The sequence below is a fragment of the Sceloporus undulatus genome, chromosome 4, assembly GCF_019175285.1.
Source record: "Sceloporus undulatus isolate JIND9_A2432 ecotype Alabama chromosome 4, SceUnd_v1.1, whole genome shotgun sequence".
Classification (NCBI taxonomy): Eukaryota; Metazoa; Chordata; class Lepidosauria; order Squamata; family Phrynosomatidae; genus Sceloporus; species Sceloporus undulatus.
In genome coordinates, this window is record NC_056525.1 from 234,354,913 (window position 1) to 234,375,120 (window position 20,208).

Here is a 20,208-nt window from a genome sequence, read left to right on the forward strand (position 1 = left end):
GCTCTAAATGCAAAGCAAAGGACAGATCAAGGGAACAAGATGGACTTCACTACAGAGACACTACATCTTTATTTATTTATTATTATTATTATTATTATTATTAGCACTGCCTGGGCCCAGTGCTATTCAACACCTTTATCAATTACTTGGAGGAAGGCGTATAGGGCATGCTTATCAAATTTGCGGGTGACACAACGCAAAACAAAATAGGCACTACAGATCATCAAATATACTAAACATGAATAAAGCATGAACCCGAAGTTCCAAAAGTTTTGGAAAACAAAAAGGGCTTTAATTTGGAATTTCAAGACATCGACCATGGCTTCTGACTCCAACTCCCATCAGCCTGGGCCAACTCAGCCAATGGTAGGGGATGATGGGAGCTGCGACAATGCGGAGTGTCTTCCGTTGTTTTTGTCAGATAAAGTAAAGCAGGGAGATTCATCTAAAAACCTGTCAGATGGGAGCTGATCTGATTCAAGCTGTCAGGTAGTTATTTACCTGTCTAGTTAATATTTCCACATGAGCCTTCCCTGGGTAATTGAACAGATTAATTGCTTGCTTAGCTGATCCTGAACCAGCCGCAAGCAGATGTTGAGCACAAAACGGCTGTCTCTTAATGTCAAATAACCAAATGGATCGTCAAATCGGGTGCATTAAACAAAACGGCAGGGAAGAGTACCCTCTTAAGTTTTCACCTGTCAGAGAGTGAAAAAGAAATTGTATGATGAAATCCAAATTGGATGATGCTGAAAGCCTCTGAATATCGTTTCCTCCCCTTTCTTGGGCCCTGGGGAGAAGGTGTAACTTTTTCAGTCAAGCAAACAAATCAGCTTCAATCCTGACTACCACCTGGAGCCTAATTGTGAATGAAGTGTGTCAGCTATGCTTGTTTATTCTTTTTTCTCCTATTTTTTCCTACCACAATACACCCTCGTAGCAAAATCTAGAACAAGCAGTTAGCGTTTTGCATGGAGGACGTCTCAAACTGGATTAACTGTGTCTTCATTAACTAATTGTGTTCTTGACCATCGAGACTTCTCAACATTGTTCAACCAGGTCCTTGATGTGATGCCCAACCTCCATTCAGCTTGAAACTGGGATCTTTCCCTGCTAAACAAGAGGTACAGCAGATCCTTCCTTCTGCTGCTCCTTCTACTCCCTGTTGAAGAACCATGAGCAGATCGAGACACGTGGGCAAGATCCGAAAGCGACTGGAAGAGGTCAAGAACTTGTCATTCCGACTGGCCAAACTGGATTTCAATCACAACGAAAGTGTCCGGCTAGCCACTGATGCCCTCTTAGACGGTGGCATCCCAGCCTACCTCAAGGCCTTGGAGGATGAGGGAGAAGTGGACTTCCTCTCCACAGTGGAAGTTCAGTACATCAAGAAGAACACAAGGGAACCCTACTATTCGAGTGAGATGCATGCGGATGGAGAAGCTGGGCCCAGACCAAATAATGACGCCAGGTCCCTCCAGTCGGGAACGTATTTTCCTCTCGTCTCGGAGAATAGCGAACCAGCCCTTCTTCACACCTGGAGCACGTCTGAAAAGCCCTACCTGAAAGAGAAGTCAAGTGCCACTGTGTATTTCCAAACAGATAAGAACAGCAACATTAGGGACCTGATACGGCGCTGCATCAACAAGACCTACCAGGTATAAGGATGGGCATTTGGTGAGCAACAGGTAGCAGAGCTGACACTGGGTTTTAGACATGGATATTCAACATGCAAGTGGAGAATAACAGCCTCCACAGTTACCTAGTCCAGTAGGATAGAGGGTAGGGATAAAGGATATCTTTATCCCATGTTGCCGAGGGCACTAAAGGTAGTTTTCTGTGGAAATTTGCTTCAGATTATTTTGCTTGTAGATGTATAGCAGCTATGGGCAAAGTACAATCCTGAGGATGCATGCACTCCCAGAAGGCTGGTTTTGCAGCCTCCAAATTTCGTGGTCCATTCTGTGTGTATATGTGTACCTTCAAGTCACCTGTTGATTTATGGTTACCCATGAATGTCATAGGGTTTTCTTAGGCAAGGAATACTCAGAGGTGATTTTGCCTGATAGTTCCTCGGAAATACAACCTACAGTGCCTGGTGTTCATTAGCAGTCATCTATCAAAATAATAATAATAATAATAAACTTTTATTTATATCCCGCCTACTCCGATTAGGACTGAGACAGCTTACAGTAAAATAGTCAAAACAATAAAATAACAATATACGATAGTCACAAGTCCTATCCTCCCCCCTTTAAAAGAACAATTAAATCACAATTATATTAAAAATTCATACTAAAAATATTAATTAAAACAAATAAAAACAAATAAACCGGAGGATGGGGTGTGAGAAAATCAATAGGATACATAATAGTCTGCTCAATGGGTGGCTGAACTATTCTGGAAAGGCCTATCGGAAGAGATCTGTCTTGATGGCTTTCTTGAAGGACTGACCCTACTTATCTTCCAAGATCAGATGGGATCTGGTGCTTTATTTGGCCATTAAAAAGGTGGGGCAATTGTCTTTCAGGAAACAGCCTTTCTCTGAGACCCTTAAGGAACTGGAGTTCACTTTTTAAATAGGTTTCAGCCACTCTTCCCCACTGTAATGTTTAATTTTTTAAATGTAGAAGTGGACTTCCTACTAGTTCTGGTTTGCTTTTGTTGTGGGATGTCCTCTTGGCATTTTTGGCAGTCTGTGTAGTACCCAAAGTGTTCTGGGTACAAAAAAAATTGCTCCCAGATCTGTCAAAGTTGGTGACTCCTGATGTATGGTTTATTCCTCCTCCTCAGGTTAAAATGAGTAGATGCAAAATTTCATTTTTGGTAAAAGTGCTGTTGTTGTGTGCCTCCAAGTCATTTCTGACTTATGATGACCCTATTAAGGGTTTTCTTGGCAAGATTTGTTCAGAGGGCCTTTGCCTTTCTCTGGGTCTGAGAGAGTGTGATGTGCTCAGGCCAGGGTCACCTAGTGGGTTTCCATAGCTGAGTGGGCATTCAAACCCTGGCCTCCAGAATCCAACATTCAAACCACTACACTATGCTGACTGTCAGGTAAATGTGTACACATTCACAATTAAACTAAATTAACATATTGTCCACATTCATAGATTACACAGTTCCACATATTTATTTTTTTATGAAGGGTCCACACCCCAAAATACAGGATTTTTAAAAAACATCTTCTTCAGTCTACATAAAAGGAAAAGATTTCCAACCATCAAACAGGGAACATCCCTTATAATAAGGGACACCTGGAAACCCTGTTCAGCTCCCAGTCCAGTTTGCTTTTGTACCTGGAACTAGAGGACTGACACAGTATGGTCCTTTGCCTCAGGCAGCAAAATGTCTTGGGCCATTCCTGCCTCCATCTCTGTGGTTAAGCCAAGTGCTGCCATCCCTGTGGAAGCACCCAGAACTATAATATTAAACTACCTTTCAAGCAGCATGGTGTTGTGGTTTGGGCATTGAGCTAGGACTCTGGAGGACCAGGATTCAAATCCAGCTCAGCCATGGAAACCCATTGGGTGACCTTGCGTAAGTCACAGCCTTTCAGCCCCAGAAAACCCTGTGACAGGTCCATCTTAGAGTCACTGTTAGACGGAAATTATCTGAAAGCACATAACAGCAACAACAAACCCTTGCAGGCAAAGATGACTGGGTTAAGAAATGTGAGGTTTTTCAAATGACTCTGAATAGCCAGTCCCACTGGCCAACTATTCAGGAGGGATGATGTTTTCAGATCCTGGCAATTTATTGCTGCTTGGTCTCTTCCCCTTCATCTCTACCTTTCCAGGTACTAGCCATACTGATGGATGTGTTCACTGATGCTGAGATATTCTGTGATATCTTAGAAGCCGCCAACAAGCGACGGGTATTTGTTTATCTCCTGCTTGACCACAGCAACCTAAAGCTTTTCACTGAGATGTGTGACAAGCTGCATGTTGCAGAGGGACATTTTAAGGTATGGGGAACCCCTGTTAACATCTTACAGCTTTTTGATTGCAATGTAATATTGGGCAGTATTAAGTTTGCCTTTTTAAGAACAAAAAATGTTGAACCTTCATATTGGCAATGTGGTTGGGGCAAATGTGTTAAACAAGCAACTTGAGGCAGAAGGATCCTTCTAAAGCTTTAGAGGCTCTTCAATTGTGCAGTGGGTGCAGGCTATCAAGCAGACCTCAACCTTCACTTCAAGCCCATTGCCTAACACATTTGCTGTTCTCCTCTCAGAAACATGCACTGCTTCTTTTTTTCCTCTTAAAATTGGCTCCCAGGCTTAAGACTTGACTTGAAAGTATCTTGCAAGGACTTGTCATGTTTTTTTGTGGGTTTTTTGGGCTATGTGGCTAGTTGAGAGTCCACTTGAGAATTAAAGGTAGAGACTTGAGACTTGACTTGAGACTTGGACTAAAAGACTTGAACTGGGGGTGTTTTAGGATTCAACAAAGAGGTGAGTTGGGAGAAGGATTAAAGAAAAAGATTTGTTGTACTTTTGAAAAGCTTGGATTTCTTATAAGCCTGTGGGTAGTCCAATTTGTGTGTGAGATGGGTGCCAGTTTGGCCATGCTTGCAACACCACTCACTTCTGAACATCAGAAATGGGGCGAATAATGGGGCTGTTGAGACTTCTCCTCCATATATTTGAAACAACTTCACTTGGTGATGATGAGCAGAGGTTGCAATGGCAGCCAGGAGTGGGAGCCAGGAAAGGTTGCATATCTGTGGGATTTCCAGAATTCCCAGACCAGGAGACAGAGGATGTCTAATGAAAGTCAGGATGATAATTATCAGGATGCAAATTGCACAAGAGAAACTGTACAAGAGAAAAGGCATAGCATGTTGCCAATAATAATAATAATAATAATAAAGCTAAAAAGGCCAATGCAATTTTAGGCTGCATCAATAAAAGTATAGTGTCTAGATCAAGAGAAGTAATAGTGACACTGTATTCTGCTCTGGTCAGGCCCCACCTGGAATACTGTGTCCAGTTCTGGGCACCACAATTAAAAAAGGACATTGAGAAACTGGAGCATGTCCAAAGGAGGGCGACTAAAATGGTGAAAGGTCTGGAAACCTTGCTCTATGAGGAACGACTCAGGGAGCTGGGGATGTTTAGCCTGGAGAACAGAAGGTTAAGAGGTGATATGATAGCCCTGTTTAAATATTTGAAAGAATGTCATATTGAGGAGGGAGCAAGCTTGTTTTCTGCTGCTCCAGAAAACAGGACCTGGAGCAATGGATGCAAGCTACAGGAAAAGAGATTCCATCTTGACATTTGGAGGAACTTCCTGACAGTAAGGGCTGTTCGACAGTGGAACACACTCCCTCGGAGTGTAGTGGAGTCTCCTTCCTTGGAGGTCTTTAAGCAGAGGCTGGATGGCCATCTATTTGGGGATGCTTTGATTGGATTTCCTGCATGGCAGGGGGTTGGACTGGATGGCCCGTGTGATCTCTTCCAACTCTATGATTCTATGATTCTATAATGATGATGATGATGATTTATATCCCACTGTTAGTCCTCCAATGGGCTCCTAACAACGTATATGTTTACCCTGATAACACCTATTTGAGGTAAGCTAGGATTAAAGACAGTGACTGACATGTCGCAATTCTTTCATAACTCACCAGAACATTTCCGTGAGAAGCGTTACAGGTGAGGTTTACTGTGCCAAATCAGGTCGAAAATTCTCAGGACAAATACAAGAGAAATTCATCATCTCAGACTGGAGATATGTTCTGTCTGGATCCTACAGGTAATGTAATGTTTTGCTTTCTAAAGCGGTTGTGTTCACACCTGCTCTTTGGTTTAATTCTTCTAACTCCACTGGCTTCCATGTCAGCGGAGCAGTGAATCTACTCTGGGTTTGAATCCAGATTTTAAAGGAGCTAGCCAAGGGACTGATCCCCTTATTTCTGAAATAAGTTCAAAATCCAGGATAGTTCATTTAGCCAAAAAACCAGAGGTGATTCACCATCCCACTCAGGGTGGAGTGTGCGTGATATCTGCCAATGCAATTCTTACGACATATATTCAGGCTGAGAATCAGAGTACTGTGGGAAACATGACAAGAGCCCTGCTACATCAGACCCAAAGCCAGTCTAGTCCAGCATTTTGTTCCCTCTGGGAAGCTCACCAACAGGCCACAGGCAAGTCACACTTTCTCAACCTCAGAGGATAGCAAAGGTAAAAACCCCTCTGAACAAATCTTACCAAGGAAACCTCATGGATTTAGCGTTAGGATAAGTCAAAACTGAATTGAAGGCATACAACAACATTAAGGCTGCATCCACACTGCAGAAATAATCCAGTTTGATGTCTCTTCAACTGCCATGGCTGAGTGCTAAGGAATCCTGGGAATTGTAGTGTGTTGTGGCACCAAAGCTCTCTGACAGAAAAGGCTAAATGTTTCACCAAACTACAATTCTCAGAATCCCCGAACATTGAGCCAGGACAGTTAAAGTAGTGTTAAACTGCTTTATTTCTGCAGTGTGGATTCAGCCAGTGCTATGGTTTGAATAATCTCAGGCTTAGATTTGATGGAAGTTGCTTTGCAAATTTCTTGCATGAACTGAACATTGGCAAGCTTGCAGGGGAACGTGACTGAAAATGGGGTGTATTCTCTGAAACAAAATCTTGGCCATAGTCCAAATAGGTTTCCCCCAAGAAAGTGGCTTTAATGAAACTGGGTTAGCTTTGGGCTGGAGAGATCACCACACCTATTTTCAAAAAATACTGAATACACATGTTTCATCTTGAAAATGTTGATGGAATTCAGCAATATTTGGCAGCAGCTTCCTGTGTTTTAGCTCTTCAAGGTTACGTTTTGCAGAAACTTGAGCTGAAATCTTCCCTCAAGCCTAGGAATGTTGAAAAGGGGAAATGACAATGAGAAAATATGATGATCAGAAATTTTCCTCTTCTGGTTAAACAAGAACAAAAAAGCTATCTGTGAGAAAGGGACACAGAAAAAATGTCAAGGCCCCTTGGGAGAGTCCAGCTGTCAAGCTTCTTTTACTTGCAGCAATATAAAGAGAGGGAAAATGGTTGCCGTTTTCTATTCAGTTGCTCAATAAGTCCTGCTTCAAGTTGATGGAAACTTGGCATTTCCTAATGCTTATTAAAATTGTGTTTATGAATTATGTTAAACATATTTTTAAACATGATAAGACTGTCTGTATTTAGGATTTTTGTGGGGTTATTTTGCTGTTTCCCATTTCCATCATCATCTTTTATCATTTGTGGGTCATCCACAAGACCACTTGACTACATTAATATTGAGAAAGCATCTTCTAATAGAGCTTCTCTCTGTAAAGACAGTTGTGTCAATGATCCTGGTGTCTGGATTTCCCTGTGCAGAGAACATGAATTTATTGTGATAGGATTTTTATATTATTTTTAGTAGATTTATATAATGTTTGTTCAATAAAAATGTAGCAGAGGAGCAAATGCAATGAAAATATTACAAAAGGCCAGACTAAGACAGTAGGTGCTTCCTGCAGAATACCAGTTCTAATTCAGAGCTAAAATATTATTTTAAAGCCCAGGTTGTATGTGCAGTCGACCCTCTACATTTGTGGCTTTGACTTTTGTGGATTTGATTATTCATGGATTTGATTAATATGTTCTCCCTAGGAATCTCTAGGTCTTCCAGTGCAACTCTATGGCCATGTTCTGCCAGAAGTTGTATTGGAGAGGGCGAGAGAACACTTTTCTATGCATTTATAAGTCCTCCAGCACAATTCTATGGTCAGATTCTGGTGAATGGTGACCATAAGGTTGAGCTGGAGGATCTAGAGATACCAAGAGAGGTGTTCTTTCAGGTGAAAATATAAAACTAAAAAATAGTTTTCTATTATTTGCTATTTTTCCACTTTCATTGGGGTCCTGTGTCCCTAATCCCAGGGAACGTGGAGGAGCCCCTGTACATGTTTTAAGTACTTATCTAATGAGAAAAAGCAGTATAGATGTCAAGTGATCTTACCACAGGGGAACATTGTATAAGCTAGGCACCAATCTCAAATGATACTGTTATTGTATCACATGAGCAGGCCAAATGCAGCCCTGCAGATACTGTTGGACTGCAACTCTCAGCATTCACCATTGACTATGTTGCCTAGGCCTGATGGGACTTGAAGTTCAACACCATCCAGATGGCTGTACTTTGTCCACCCTCTGTTGTATGGGTAGAGTTATATGAAGGTAGGTCCATTTAACTTGAGTGTTGGACTACAACCTTGGAGACCAGGGTTCGAATCTCTGCTCAGCTATGAAAACCCACTGGCTGGCACTGGGCAAATCACACTCTCTCAGCCTTAGAGGAAGGCCAAGGGAAACTCCCTTTGAATAAATCTTGCCAAGAAAATCCCATGACAGGTTTTGCCTTAGGGTCACCATATGACTTGAAATGACATGAAGACACACAACAACAACAGCAAAGCCCAGCACTTCAAAGGCTTTAAAAAGGTCAATACTTTGTTGTTGTGTGCCTTCAAGTCATTTCCCACTTATGGCAACCCAGAGGTGAAGCTATCATGGGGTTTTTTGGGGTTGAAAATGTGTGACTCATCCAAGGTCACCCAGTGGGTTTCCATGGCCAAGTGGGGAACTGAACCCTGATATCCAGTCATGGTCCAACCCAATGCTCAAACCACTACACTGTGCTGGCTCTCAAGGCCAACATCGGTACTTCAAATTGTGCCTGGAAATGTTTTCCCCTGTGAAGTTGTTAAGATAAAGACTGACCCACCTTTTGTTGTTTTTCATTCACACCTACCCAGCTTCACGTGGTTGTGCGGCCAGGTCCACCGAAACTTCCTCTCCAAGTTTACAGGGCAAGTGGTGGAGCTCTTTGATGAAGAGTTCCGGCATCTCTACGCTTCGTCCAAACCCGTGGCGGAGCTGAGACCTCCTTCACATACCTCTCTTTTCTTGCTCAACAAGAGCACTGCTGCCACCCAAGGCAGCCTCACTAACAGCAGCAACCTAGGAAGCATCCATACGCCCTCTGACCCGTTCAGTTGTCTTTCAAACAACAGTGGTTCTGCAAGTAGACAACCTGTGAAGACTCCAGTTTACAACATCCATCCCATGTCACCATCACCTCTCAACAGGGTCCACTCTTTCCATGGCTACACCACATTTATGACCACCCCACCTCCCCACGGCATTCAGGTCAACTACTACCAGCGCCAGTATGTTGCCGATTCACCAGCAGTCCTTTACAACAACATTAACATTTACAGGCCGATAAGAATGAGACAAGAGGATATCAACAGAGCACAGATGAACCCGGTCTGGAGATGTCTTCACAAAGCCAATTTGTTAAGATGACTACAGCTGGTCAGCTAGTTTTATCTTTTGTTGCCCGAACATGAATAGTTTGGTATGAGAGAACTAGACAACATAACAATACAAAACAGAGAGCTAGTGAGTCTTTAAAGAAATGTTTTTAGACCTCATGGCCACTAAAAAGCTTGAGAAACATCAAACAAGTGAGTATTTTACAGTCTGGAACAGGAAAACTAAAAAAAGAAAGAATGTTAAGCAGGTTATGTTATATAATCAATAAGGAAGAACATGTGATTCATGATATTGAGGAATTCATGATATCAAAGTTTTGTCCATCTTTTTTGCTGTTGTTTTCAAACCTTCAAGTAATTTCTGACTTATGGCTACCATAAGGAAAACGTATCATGGGGTTTTCCATCTGGTTTGGTGCAAAACAGACTATTCCGTTTCATAAACTGGAAAAAAGGCAATGAACTAGACCTTAAGACTGCATCAAAAATCATTTTAAAGATCTAATTGACACAGGCATGTAACAGGACAAATGAAATCCTCTAATTATAGATATAAAAATTCAGAAAATTTAGCTTGAATTTCTTTTTTAAAATTTTAATAATTTTTTGTTGCAAATGGAGTGACAAGGTCCCTAACTGTAAGGAACATCTTTGGTTTTGACACTTTATTAGAAGCAGGCAAAAACAAAAAAACAAGAAACTATAAACATTAATAAATAACAGAAATTTATTTTGTCTCCTGCTTTTCCATAGTGTCAAGCAGGCATAAAGCATTCATTCCCATTTTTAAAAAAGCTAAAGAAAAGGATAGCAAGACCAGGAATAATAATGACCAGATATTGTACACTGTGTTACACAAAAGTCTCCCTGTCCCTGTCCAGATGGGCCATTTTGTACGTACTCCGTACTTACTAGGGTTGCCTGGGGGCGTCTCTTTTAGACGTCTGCAATCCTTATACGTACGGAGTACGTATAAAATGGCGGCGCCCTGTTCACACGGGCACCACCATTTTGACGTCACGGCCGCGTTACATCCAAACGGCACGGTGCGGCTGTTACGTCTTGACATCACTGAAGGGCACTTGTGCCGCCCTTTCAGCGGCGCCAGAAGGATCTCCGTTTTGCAGCTCCTTCTGGCGCGTGTATCGCTGGTGCGGCCTTTAAACAGCCGTGCTAATGATACAGAGAGAAAGGGCCCGAGCAGCCTCTCTCTCTCTCCGCCGCTGTTGGGGTGTCCTTGGGGCTTCATGCCCCTTTCCAGGCTGCGGGAAAGCGGCCTTTTGCTACTTCCCCGATGCCAGGAAAAGCAGTGGATCGGGGCCTCTGGGGCTGCCGCTGTGGCAGCTCAGGCTCTGATCTGTTGGGGAAAGGGGTGGGTGCAGGCTGCCCCAAAGAGGTGGTCTGTACACCACCCATTACATAGGTTTTAGAAATTATTTTGGAGGAGTAAATGTAGTGAATAGCTTGTCTTAAATATTTTATTCATTATTCTAAAAGAAAATATTCTCAGATTCATTTTTTCTCAATTCCCCCCCCCCCACTTTTCCAGAAAGAAGGCTTCGGGGGAAGATGCATCTTTTTCTATTTTTTCATGCCCCCCCCCCCAATCCTTCACATCTCTACCTCAAAATATGCCAAGATTTTACCACTTTGATGAGGAATCAAATGAATGTTCATCAATATGAAAAATGAATAAATCCCTAAGATACAGACCAGCTATCAAGAAGGAGATTACACTCTAAAACTATTCACATGTTACTTAACCTGAAGACTTTTGCTTTATCTTTTTGTCTAGAATGTGGACTAAAATGAAGAGTGTGGGGGAGGGAAGAATCTTTTGCAAGTATTACTTACATATATATATATATATAAAACTGCTGTTCATATATTCCCATTATTTCAGAATTTGGAAAAATAAAACTTTGCAAAAACCTTTTTTGGCTAATATGAATTACTTATCACCCCATTACTATGCAGAAGGCCTGGCCTGGAGGTCATGGGCAGTCATATAAAAAGGGATGTACCCCCAAAGTTGCCCTATGTTTTGAAGGGGAATCCTTCCAGGGCAATGAGATTTCATAGGCAGACATGCCCTCACTAACTGGATGCATTTAAGCAAATATACATGAATGAAAATCTTAATCACTCAAAACTCTGTTGGGGCAAAGGGATATTAACAGAACTATAGGTGGGGAAGAGCTGTAATTATAAAATTCTGGTAAAATTAGAAGATACAATGATGTCCCCTGGATTCTGTTACTCTTTCCTCAAATCAGCTATCTCTCGTGCACCCTAAAGACACGCTCTACAAGGCTATGAAACACACTGGAGCAGTTTTTTGGCATCTTGGAGGGCTGCTGGGGTGGGGAGGAAGGGAAGAAAATCATGATTCTGCTGGCATTACTTACCTTGGATGTTGACCAAGGTAAATAAAAGCGGCTGTGTTTCAGTCTCTCATGGCATCGAAATACCTTTTTAATTAAATGATTTTACAGATATAAATGTGGATGTGGGAATTAGGATTCAGTGAAATGTTCTTTAGAAAACACAGCAATATTTGGCATATTAGGATGGAAGGGAAGCCAAAATCTAGTTTTCCCCTGCCTCTTGAATAGTAATAATAGAAATACTGTTGTTTTAAAATTTAAATAATTAAAAATGACTTTGAACAAACAAGCAAACCAATTCATCCATGAGAACTGCTAGAAGAAACAGAACCAATAAAAACATCCACTTATTCTCCCTAATTTTCTGGTATGTGGACTGTTCTAACATGGAAACAGAAGAAATATATCAATATGTTTTCCCCTAATATGGAACAAACTTCAAGCTAAGTACAATAAGGTATACTTTGAGCAAACTATACTATTCAAGAGACACAATAAAAAATGGAAGGTAGGCTGTCATTCTTGCTTGAAAGGATTCTTAAAAATAATTTAAATAAATAAATTTATTTTAATAAAAGATCACAACCACAAATGTACCAGTGACTGACTGAATTATTTTAGCATAATCATATGAACATGATAATCAGTTTTCTGTAATAAACACTTCCTGGGTGAGGGTTACTGTAATTTAAATGAAAAGATGCATTTACTTTACTAGAAACAGAAATCATTTCATCATCTTTCTCAAGGGACAATGGGTTTGGCTGGGAGATCAAAAGCCCAGCCAAAAGAATGCAAGAATGGAAGTTCATCACCCCTTAACCCTGGGCATCTTGCCATTTATAAAAGACCCATTGTGCCAAACACAACAAAAAGAAATGGGCACAAGTCCTAATGAGAGAAATGTTGGTCTTTTGCCAAGGCTTCTAGTCAAAAAAGTTCTTCCATCCTCCTCAAGGCACTCTGAGCTGAATAGAACAGGCAACATTGGAAAACACAAGCTCAGGCTTAGATCTGATGGAAGTTGCTTCAGGCTTGAAACACTCACAGCCTGGCCACATTTGCCCTGTTAACCACTTCCACAGGAGCTGTTTGGAAAACCAGGGTGAAAAGAGAAACAGAACATGTCTTAATACAGCCACATTATGTCACATCTGGCACTCCAAGTGAGAGAAGCGTTCTCTGAGTTTTTGGAACCACTTTTTTTCAAATTCCACAGTAGAGGTATTCAACATGGCCATCAAGGCTGAAGCACCCAAGCATTTCACCTCTCCCTGGGCATCCTCCTTCAGCTTTTCTGGAATAAGATCCTCTCCCATCATCTATAAGGAACAGAGGTGAAAAAAGTTAACCACTAAGCCTAACTTTAGATTTCACATTTCTTGTTTTAAAAACAGGAATAACTGAAAGTTCATCTCTGACAACTTCAGTACTAAGAATCAGACAGTAGGTGGTGGGAAAAACTTCTCTTTGCCTGAGATCTTGAAGAGCTGCCACCAGTCACAGCAGGGAATACCGTGTCAGAAAAGCAAATACTCTGACCTGGTAAAAGGCAGTTTCCTATCTTCTCCCTAGAGATTATGGAAATACTATCCGTGGAGCACAAAGAATAGCACAAACTAATTCCATGTTGCTCTACAGGACTGAAACCAGTGGGTGGAAATCACAGGGAAGCAGATTTTGTTAAACATATAGGCTGGAATCTTGCACTTGGGAAATATCCCCCAAAACGCACCTTTTAAATAATGCAGCCTTCACAAAATGGTCACATCCATATTGTTGTGGAGCAGAGAATCAGCAAAGATGCATCCAGCTAATTTCCTGTAGCTGGATGCACTGGAGAGACATCAAGTTCTACTTTTTCTAGAAAACAAACATAATCGCTTCACTTACCTCGGTTATCAAGAACAAGACATCTTCCTTTAACCCAAATGATGCCACTTGGTCTTCAATTTCCTGCTGTGCCTTTAAGTTTCTCTCCAGAGCAAAGGAAGATTGGTTCAACTGTATGAGCTGAAACAAGAGCCTAAGGATACAATAAAACAAAGGAAAAACTGAATATACATAGCACAGTCAGGAGAGCTCCATCTGTCAAAGCCATCATAACTTTTTTAAAAGGCAGTTTGGCTTTGATCAGGGCAGGGAATTTCAAAGCAGTTTTTGCAGAATCACTTCCCAGCATTTTCTAATATTCTTTACAGATGCAAGGCCAGGCTATAAATGGTTTTGATACTCAGACATACATACATACATACATACATACGGTTTGCAAGAGGCAGCCAAGCTAGTGCCTAATTTTATATTACAGAGATGAACAATGAGATATACACTGACATAAATGGTCTGGAATAAGTTCCCCTCTCTTTCCCCCACATAATTGGGAAGATGACCTTTGAAGCACTTTTTAATTTCCCTTAAACTCAGCTTGTCACTGCATCTAAAGTCAGGATCATGGTGTATCACTAACTGGGTGGATTTGAAACAAAGCAACCTAAAACCATGGGTTTACTGAAGCTTGTTCCAGCTCAAAGTGTTGCATTAAACTATAGTTAAAACTGACATGCAAACACAGCCACTTCTTAAAACTGTGGTTTGAAACTGGCTCACAAATTTCAGAATATTAACATAGTTATTTAGGAATAGATGGGCTAGTTAAACCTTTTGGTCATTGGTAACTTTTCTACAAGGTATCTCCATTAGTCTCTCAAGAGAAAGCTCTTCTTTTCAATTTACATGACAATGCAGATAAAGTTCTTTGAAAAATGTACTGGAAAATCTAACATAGTGGTGTTAATATTACTTTTTTCTAAAAAGGGGTTTGCTGGCTAACACAAAAGTACTGAATAGTGTGATATGTTAACATACTCTCCCAATTCACCAAACTAACACACAACCAAAATGTAACATTTCAGAGTAACAAGTAAATATTCCTCACGTGGGAACAGGACTACCAGGCCAAACTAGAGCAGACCCACTGAATCAATTGTTGAATGGTCTACTTTATTTGGGACTACAATTTAAATCCAAATCATACATTTTGCTCAGGTTAATTTTTTTAAAAGTAATAATGTTGTCCTTGTTATTGCTTTTAAGAATTATTAATTTTATGGAATTTAAAGGAGCACTGAGGTGTGACATTGGCTTTAATGTCACTGCCAACCTCTGACAAAGCTGTGCAACTAAACATCAATGGCACTGACCTTTACATGACACAACAGGACCACAAGCAGGTATACTGAATTTCCTTTTTTAAAACTCCATAATAATCAGGGAAAGGGCTCCCTGGATTTGATCAGAGCAGAGGTGCCAAAACAAACAATCAACCAAAAAGGTTGATCAAAATGGAAGCTGGTGAGCTATGTGATTAGAGTACTTGACCAGGACAAGTATGGAAATTGTACAGCTCTCCAACTGATGTTTCAGTGGAGCTCTCAGCAATCCTAGCCAGCAAATCATACTGAGAACTATAGTTCAACAACTTCTGGAGGGCTGTATAGTGTCCACTGGCCTATGACCTGGTAGCTGAAGGTTCAAGTTCCCACTGAATCATGAAATTCATTGTGGCTGTATATGCACTGTCGCAATAGTGCAGTTTGACACCACTTTAGCTGCCATGGCTCAATGCTATGGAATTCTGGAATTTCTAGTTTTGTGAGGGTACATTTGGTCTTCTCTGTCAGAGAGCTCTGGTGCCACAATTAACTACAAATCTCAGGATTCCACAGGATGAAGCCATGGCAGTTAAAGTGGGTTCAAGCTGCATTAATTTTGCAGTGCGGATGTAGCTCGATTGAGTTTGAGCCAGCCACTCCCTCTAAGATGGAGCACATTACACAGGGATGTTGTGAAGATAAAGTGGGGAAGAGGGGAACCAAGTTTACTACTTTGAAATCATTAGAGGAAAGGTATAATATAAGTGTGGCTAATAAATAAAATAAAGGAGTTTTAGTCCCACTGTTTGTTTTAGTTTAATAAAATAAAGTGTGGGGAGAGGTGGTCATGAATCAGTTTCACATCTGTTTGTCTTAAGATGAGAAACATAGACTATTTGTACAGAAAACTGATACTGTTGTTTACTACCTTGCTCTAATGAAAGCAGCACATGCATATATCCAAATGTCTTGTGAGCCTTCCTGTCCCACAGAACAACACACTGCTCTCTTCAATGCTTGCTGTGCCTCTGATTTTCCAAGGGTCCTTGTAGGTCCTTGTACTGTTTGGCATTTTTCACAAGATCCACAGCTGCCATCTGTTTCGAGAGAAAAATGCAAAGATGCATCCTTTATCTTGCTGTGATTTTTGCAAAGTAGGAAGTTGGCTTCATTTGGTAAAACCTGGAGACAGTGCTTATCTATAGCTGAGCTGCCATGTTGCAAGACATCAGCTTCTGTCATGGATGATTGTGCTGGAAATTGCAAAAGGCTCATGTAAGCTTCGGCAAGTGACTTCCAGTGCCTTGGGTGAAAGGGGTGTAATGTAATGAGTTGCTGTAGGCACACAATTATTCTCTCAGTCTGCTTTAGAGTGCAGTAAATGGCAAGCTGCAAGCAAAGGATGGCTGCTATGTGGTCAGTATTTGTTGCTCCATTTCTCTACAAAGAAGAAAAATCAAGAAAGAATAAAAATAATGCTGTATAGAAGTCTTACAGTCTGGCAAAAACAGCAAGAACAGAAAGCCTTACAGCATTTATAGACCGATATAGGAATGGTCATCAAGAACCAATTTCTATCACCATCTTCTGGGCTGCACCAGCCTCTTCTGTCAAAACCTAAAAAATCATTTCCAGGGCTCCTTTCTCACCATTCTCAAAAACAATTCTTGGTTCAAAAGCAAAGTAAAGCATGGGGTCCACAATTTATTTTGGAAAGGAATCCTGCTTCTTGGAGGCTTCTAGAGTTACAATTCTCCCTTGAGTGTGTGTGTGTGAAGGATTGTCAATATAAAGGAGCACTTTGATGGCCACAAAAACAGCCTTGGGGACACATGATGTCCACCTCTGCACAAACAAATCTATTCTGCCATAAGCCATCCAATGAACTGGACTGTGTCCATAAAAATGTATGCCATAATAAATGTTAGACTATAAGATGCCACAAGGCTCTTGGCTGTTTTTGCTGCAACACACTAACATAAAAAAATCCTCCAGTAAGCCAAGGGCAAAGTCTCTTCTTAACTCCACTCACAAGCATCTTAATAACTTTTGAAAATTAACAGGACAAGAGCAAACAACACATCTAACACAATGAGGTCAGTTTCAAATACTGCAGACGACACATGTAGCCATATGGTGAGTTATTCCCAATTCATCTGATTGTTCCCCACTTTCCTATAAATTCTCCTCCCTCGTTATACTGGACATAGATTGTTAAGAAGGTTATTGGAAATGAATATCTGTTTGGATGGGTTATCAGGGGAATACTTATTGGAAGATCGGAACCCGTATATTACCAGGCTAATGGACAATTTTCTGGTGGAGGCAACAAGATTATGGCTTAAATTTTAATAACGATCCTGAAGATTTATTGTAAATGTATGTTGTTGTTGTATGCCTAATAAAGGTTGACTGACTGACATAGTGAATGAAAATATTTTTTCCCCTGAAAATAATGTAAAGGTAAAAGATTAGTGGTGATGGGGAGAAATGATGACATTTTTTAATAAATTAATTAGCAAAATGGACTTTCCAGCAATCTTATAAAAAAAAGCTACCAACCAGAGTTTCTGTAATCTCCAAGGCTTCCTTGTCTCTTCCCAGATAAGCTAAGCAGCGAGCTTGGCTCTCCAATATGTCTCTTCTCATGGCAAGATTGCTGGGAGGCAACAGCTTGAGGCAGCCAGAATACTCACACAGCGCCTTCTGAAATCAATTTGCATAATGAACTTTAGGGTTTCTTGTTTGTTGCTGTGTGCCTTCATGTCGTTTCTGACTTATGGCAACCCTAAGGCTAACCTATCATGGGGTTTAATTGGCAGGTTTCTTCAGAGGGGGGTTGCCAATGCTATCCTCTGAGGCTAAGAGAATGTGATTTGCCAAGGTCACCAAGTGGGTTTACATGGCTAAGCTGCGATTTGAACCTTGGTCTCCAGTCCAATGCTCAAACCACGACACCAAGCTCACTCTACCTGTGAAAAACTTTACCAGACTATGATCTGGTTAGGTCATTAAGTGTAAAGCAGGAACAAACTCAAACTCTATGATGGGCAACAAGTACACTGTGCAAAGGTAAAGGACAAGTTCAAGGCTGCAGTGTACCAGGAGGCAGAATATTATGAGGATAAGAAGAGACAGACAACATCAGAAAACAGGGTGCTAAGCAAGCACCAGAATAACCTTTTCCAGTTCACCTTTGGTCATCGACACAGCTTGACTGCTCCCTCATTCTGCTTGCACAAGGAAGGGAAAGAAAGTGTACTCTGCCAATATTTTGTGAGTTGGGTTAAGTCCTAAGGTAGGGCTCAGACTGCTCTCAAAGTATTGGCTCAGTGCTCCTCTTTCAGAATGCCCCCATAAGAGAAGTGAATGAGCTGCTCAGTTGCTCTCTTACGCTGTATCTCTCTTTAGATGTATGTGGAGTGGAGGGTGTTATGGTGACAGACATCAGGAAAGTGCAGGAGAAGCTGGTATGTTTTGCTAAGAAGTTTTGGAAGGCTGCCCCTGTTATTATTATTTCTTACCTGACTCTCCCCATGGATTGAGGTGGGGAATGAAAACAATTAAACACACATCAGTTTAAAAGGACAAATAAGATGTGCACATCTTAAAACAATCTGCATCTAAAAATCATCATTTAAAAATCATCTGGATAAGCCTGCTGGAAATATGTGGCAGAAAGGCTTCCCATGCTCCCTAGAGGAGATCGGGGGGGCATTTTTTTCTTTTGCCATTTTTTTTACCTTCAGGAGATCTAGGCTTGTAGCTCATGGGCTGCACTTTGCCCACCCTTGATCTATTCTAGGTGTAGCTCTCACTGAACTCACTGTTGTTGTTGTTGTTGTTGTTGTTGTGCGCCTTCAAATAGTTTTTGACTTATGGTGACCCTAAGGCAAAGCTATCATGGGGTTTCCTTGGCAAGTTTCATCAGTTTGCCATTGCCATCCTCTGAGGCTGAGAGAGTGTGACTTGCCCAAGGTCACCCAGTGGGTTTCCATGGCCAAGCAGAGATTCGAACCCTGGTCTCCAGAGTCATAGTCCAACGCTCAAACCAGACTGTGCCACAAATCACCTGCTCAGCAACTGACATTATCAACATTTTAAATTTTATACACTGAATTCTATAAAAATTTATGCTAAGGCTTTGAGAAAGAGCAAGAAGAAGAAAAAGAAAAAAAAAAAGGGGGGGGGAAGCCATTGCAACTTTAAATGGAAAAACGGAGATAACTGTCCTTTGATTTAGGACTGTTTTCAAAAGGTGCACGAAAATCAAAAGTGACTACATCTTCCAATAGTAACAATTGTGCTTAAACTGTCGCCATTCAGGGGGGCTAGTACCATACCTGAAATTCCTGTCGCTTGTATGCCAAATCTCCTCTGAATTTTTTTATATTGACACTTTCAGCATCATCCTCACTGTTTGTTTCTTCACAAAACCACTGCAGAGAAAAGGAGGAAGAAAAGGTGTTTTTTGTCAGTTTGCTTTTGCTTTTGTTGTTTGTAATGAAACAAGTACACAAGTCAAACCTCTCCATCCTCATGGAATAGCTGCACAATGTCTTTTGGAAGATGATCACTATAATAAGCTTTTTTCCCTGTACAATCAAAGCTGCATCTGGAATCACACAGAGAAGCCAAACGACACAGTGGCTGCATCCGCAAGGCAGAAATAATCCACTTTGACACCACTTTAACTGTCATGATTGTAGTAGTTTAACCCTATTTTAAGGTATTGTTTTTGAATGTTTTAAACTGCATTGTGGTTTTCTAATGTTGTGAGCCACCCTGAGTCCCAGCCTTTGTTGTTAGTGCCCTTCTGCCTCTTCTCAGACGATGGGGAGCCAAATGAGGACTGAAGGGTCCACAAAGCGGCAAATCCCAGGGTTCAGTTGGACACAGCAATGGCAAACTGGGATGTAAGTGCTGCTAATGTTTTGTAAGCCGCCTTGAGTCCCTGTATTGGGAGGAAGGTGGGATATAAATAAACATCATAATAACAACTGTGTAGAGTGCAATAGATCTTAGAATATGTCTCCTTCAGCCCCATTTGACATAATCCCAGGATCTGCAGTTTTACATGGCCTTCTATGCCGTGTTTCAATCCCAGGATCCTGTCAGACGGAGCCACGGCAGTTAAAGCAACTGCATAATGGAGTCTGACACGCCGCTTTTTAAGCCCTGCTGCTGCTGCTCCGTTCAACGCAACCCCCGGGATTTGTAGTTTTTGCAAGGCACATCATTCCCTGCTGCTGGTGCCTCACAGAACTACAAACCCCAGGATCCTGTCAGATGCCTCCCTGGCATTCTGGGTGACCAGACCTCAAGAACACAAAGGAGGACAAAATGGAGGGCATGGACACCTATAA

General features: G+C 41.3%; 2 protein-coding genes across 3 annotated transcripts in view; one reads left to right on the plus strand and one right to left on the minus strand.

Annotated features, from left to right (window-relative positions):
- Window positions 1-196: 196 nt before the first annotated feature.
- FAM83A (family with sequence similarity 83 member A) lies at window positions 197-9,811 on the plus strand. The gene is made up of 4 exons (XM_042464983.1): window positions 197-1,658; window positions 3,797-3,964; window positions 5,632-5,756; window positions 8,782-9,811. The coding sequence occupies exons 1-4, from the start codon at window positions 1,176-1,178 to the stop codon at window positions 9,332-9,334; spliced, it is 1,329 nt and encodes a 442-aa protein (XP_042320917.1). The 5' UTR covers window positions 197-1,175; the 3' UTR covers window positions 9,335-9,811.
- Window positions 9,812-10,589: 778 nt separating this feature from the next.
- C4H8orf76 (chromosome 4 C8orf76 homolog) overlaps window positions 10,590-20,208 on the minus strand; it is a 9,998-nt gene continuing 379 nt past the window's right edge. Inside the window, exons 2-6 of one of the 2 annotated variants that reach the window (XM_042465831.1) lie at window positions 19,186-19,281; window positions 17,405-17,548; window positions 15,771-16,282; window positions 13,584-13,716; window positions 10,590-13,012 (exon numbers count right to left, since the gene is read on the minus strand). In XM_042465831.1, the coding sequence (XP_042321765.1) occupies window positions 12,839-13,012; window positions 13,584-13,716; window positions 15,771-16,282; window positions 17,405-17,548; window positions 19,186-19,281 (1,059 nt within the window). In that variant the 3' untranslated portion in view covers window positions 10,590-12,838. The remainder of the gene's footprint in view (window positions 13,013-13,583; window positions 13,717-15,770; window positions 16,283-17,404; window positions 17,549-19,185; window positions 19,282-20,208) is intronic. The other variant, XM_042465832.1, reaches the window with a different exon arrangement.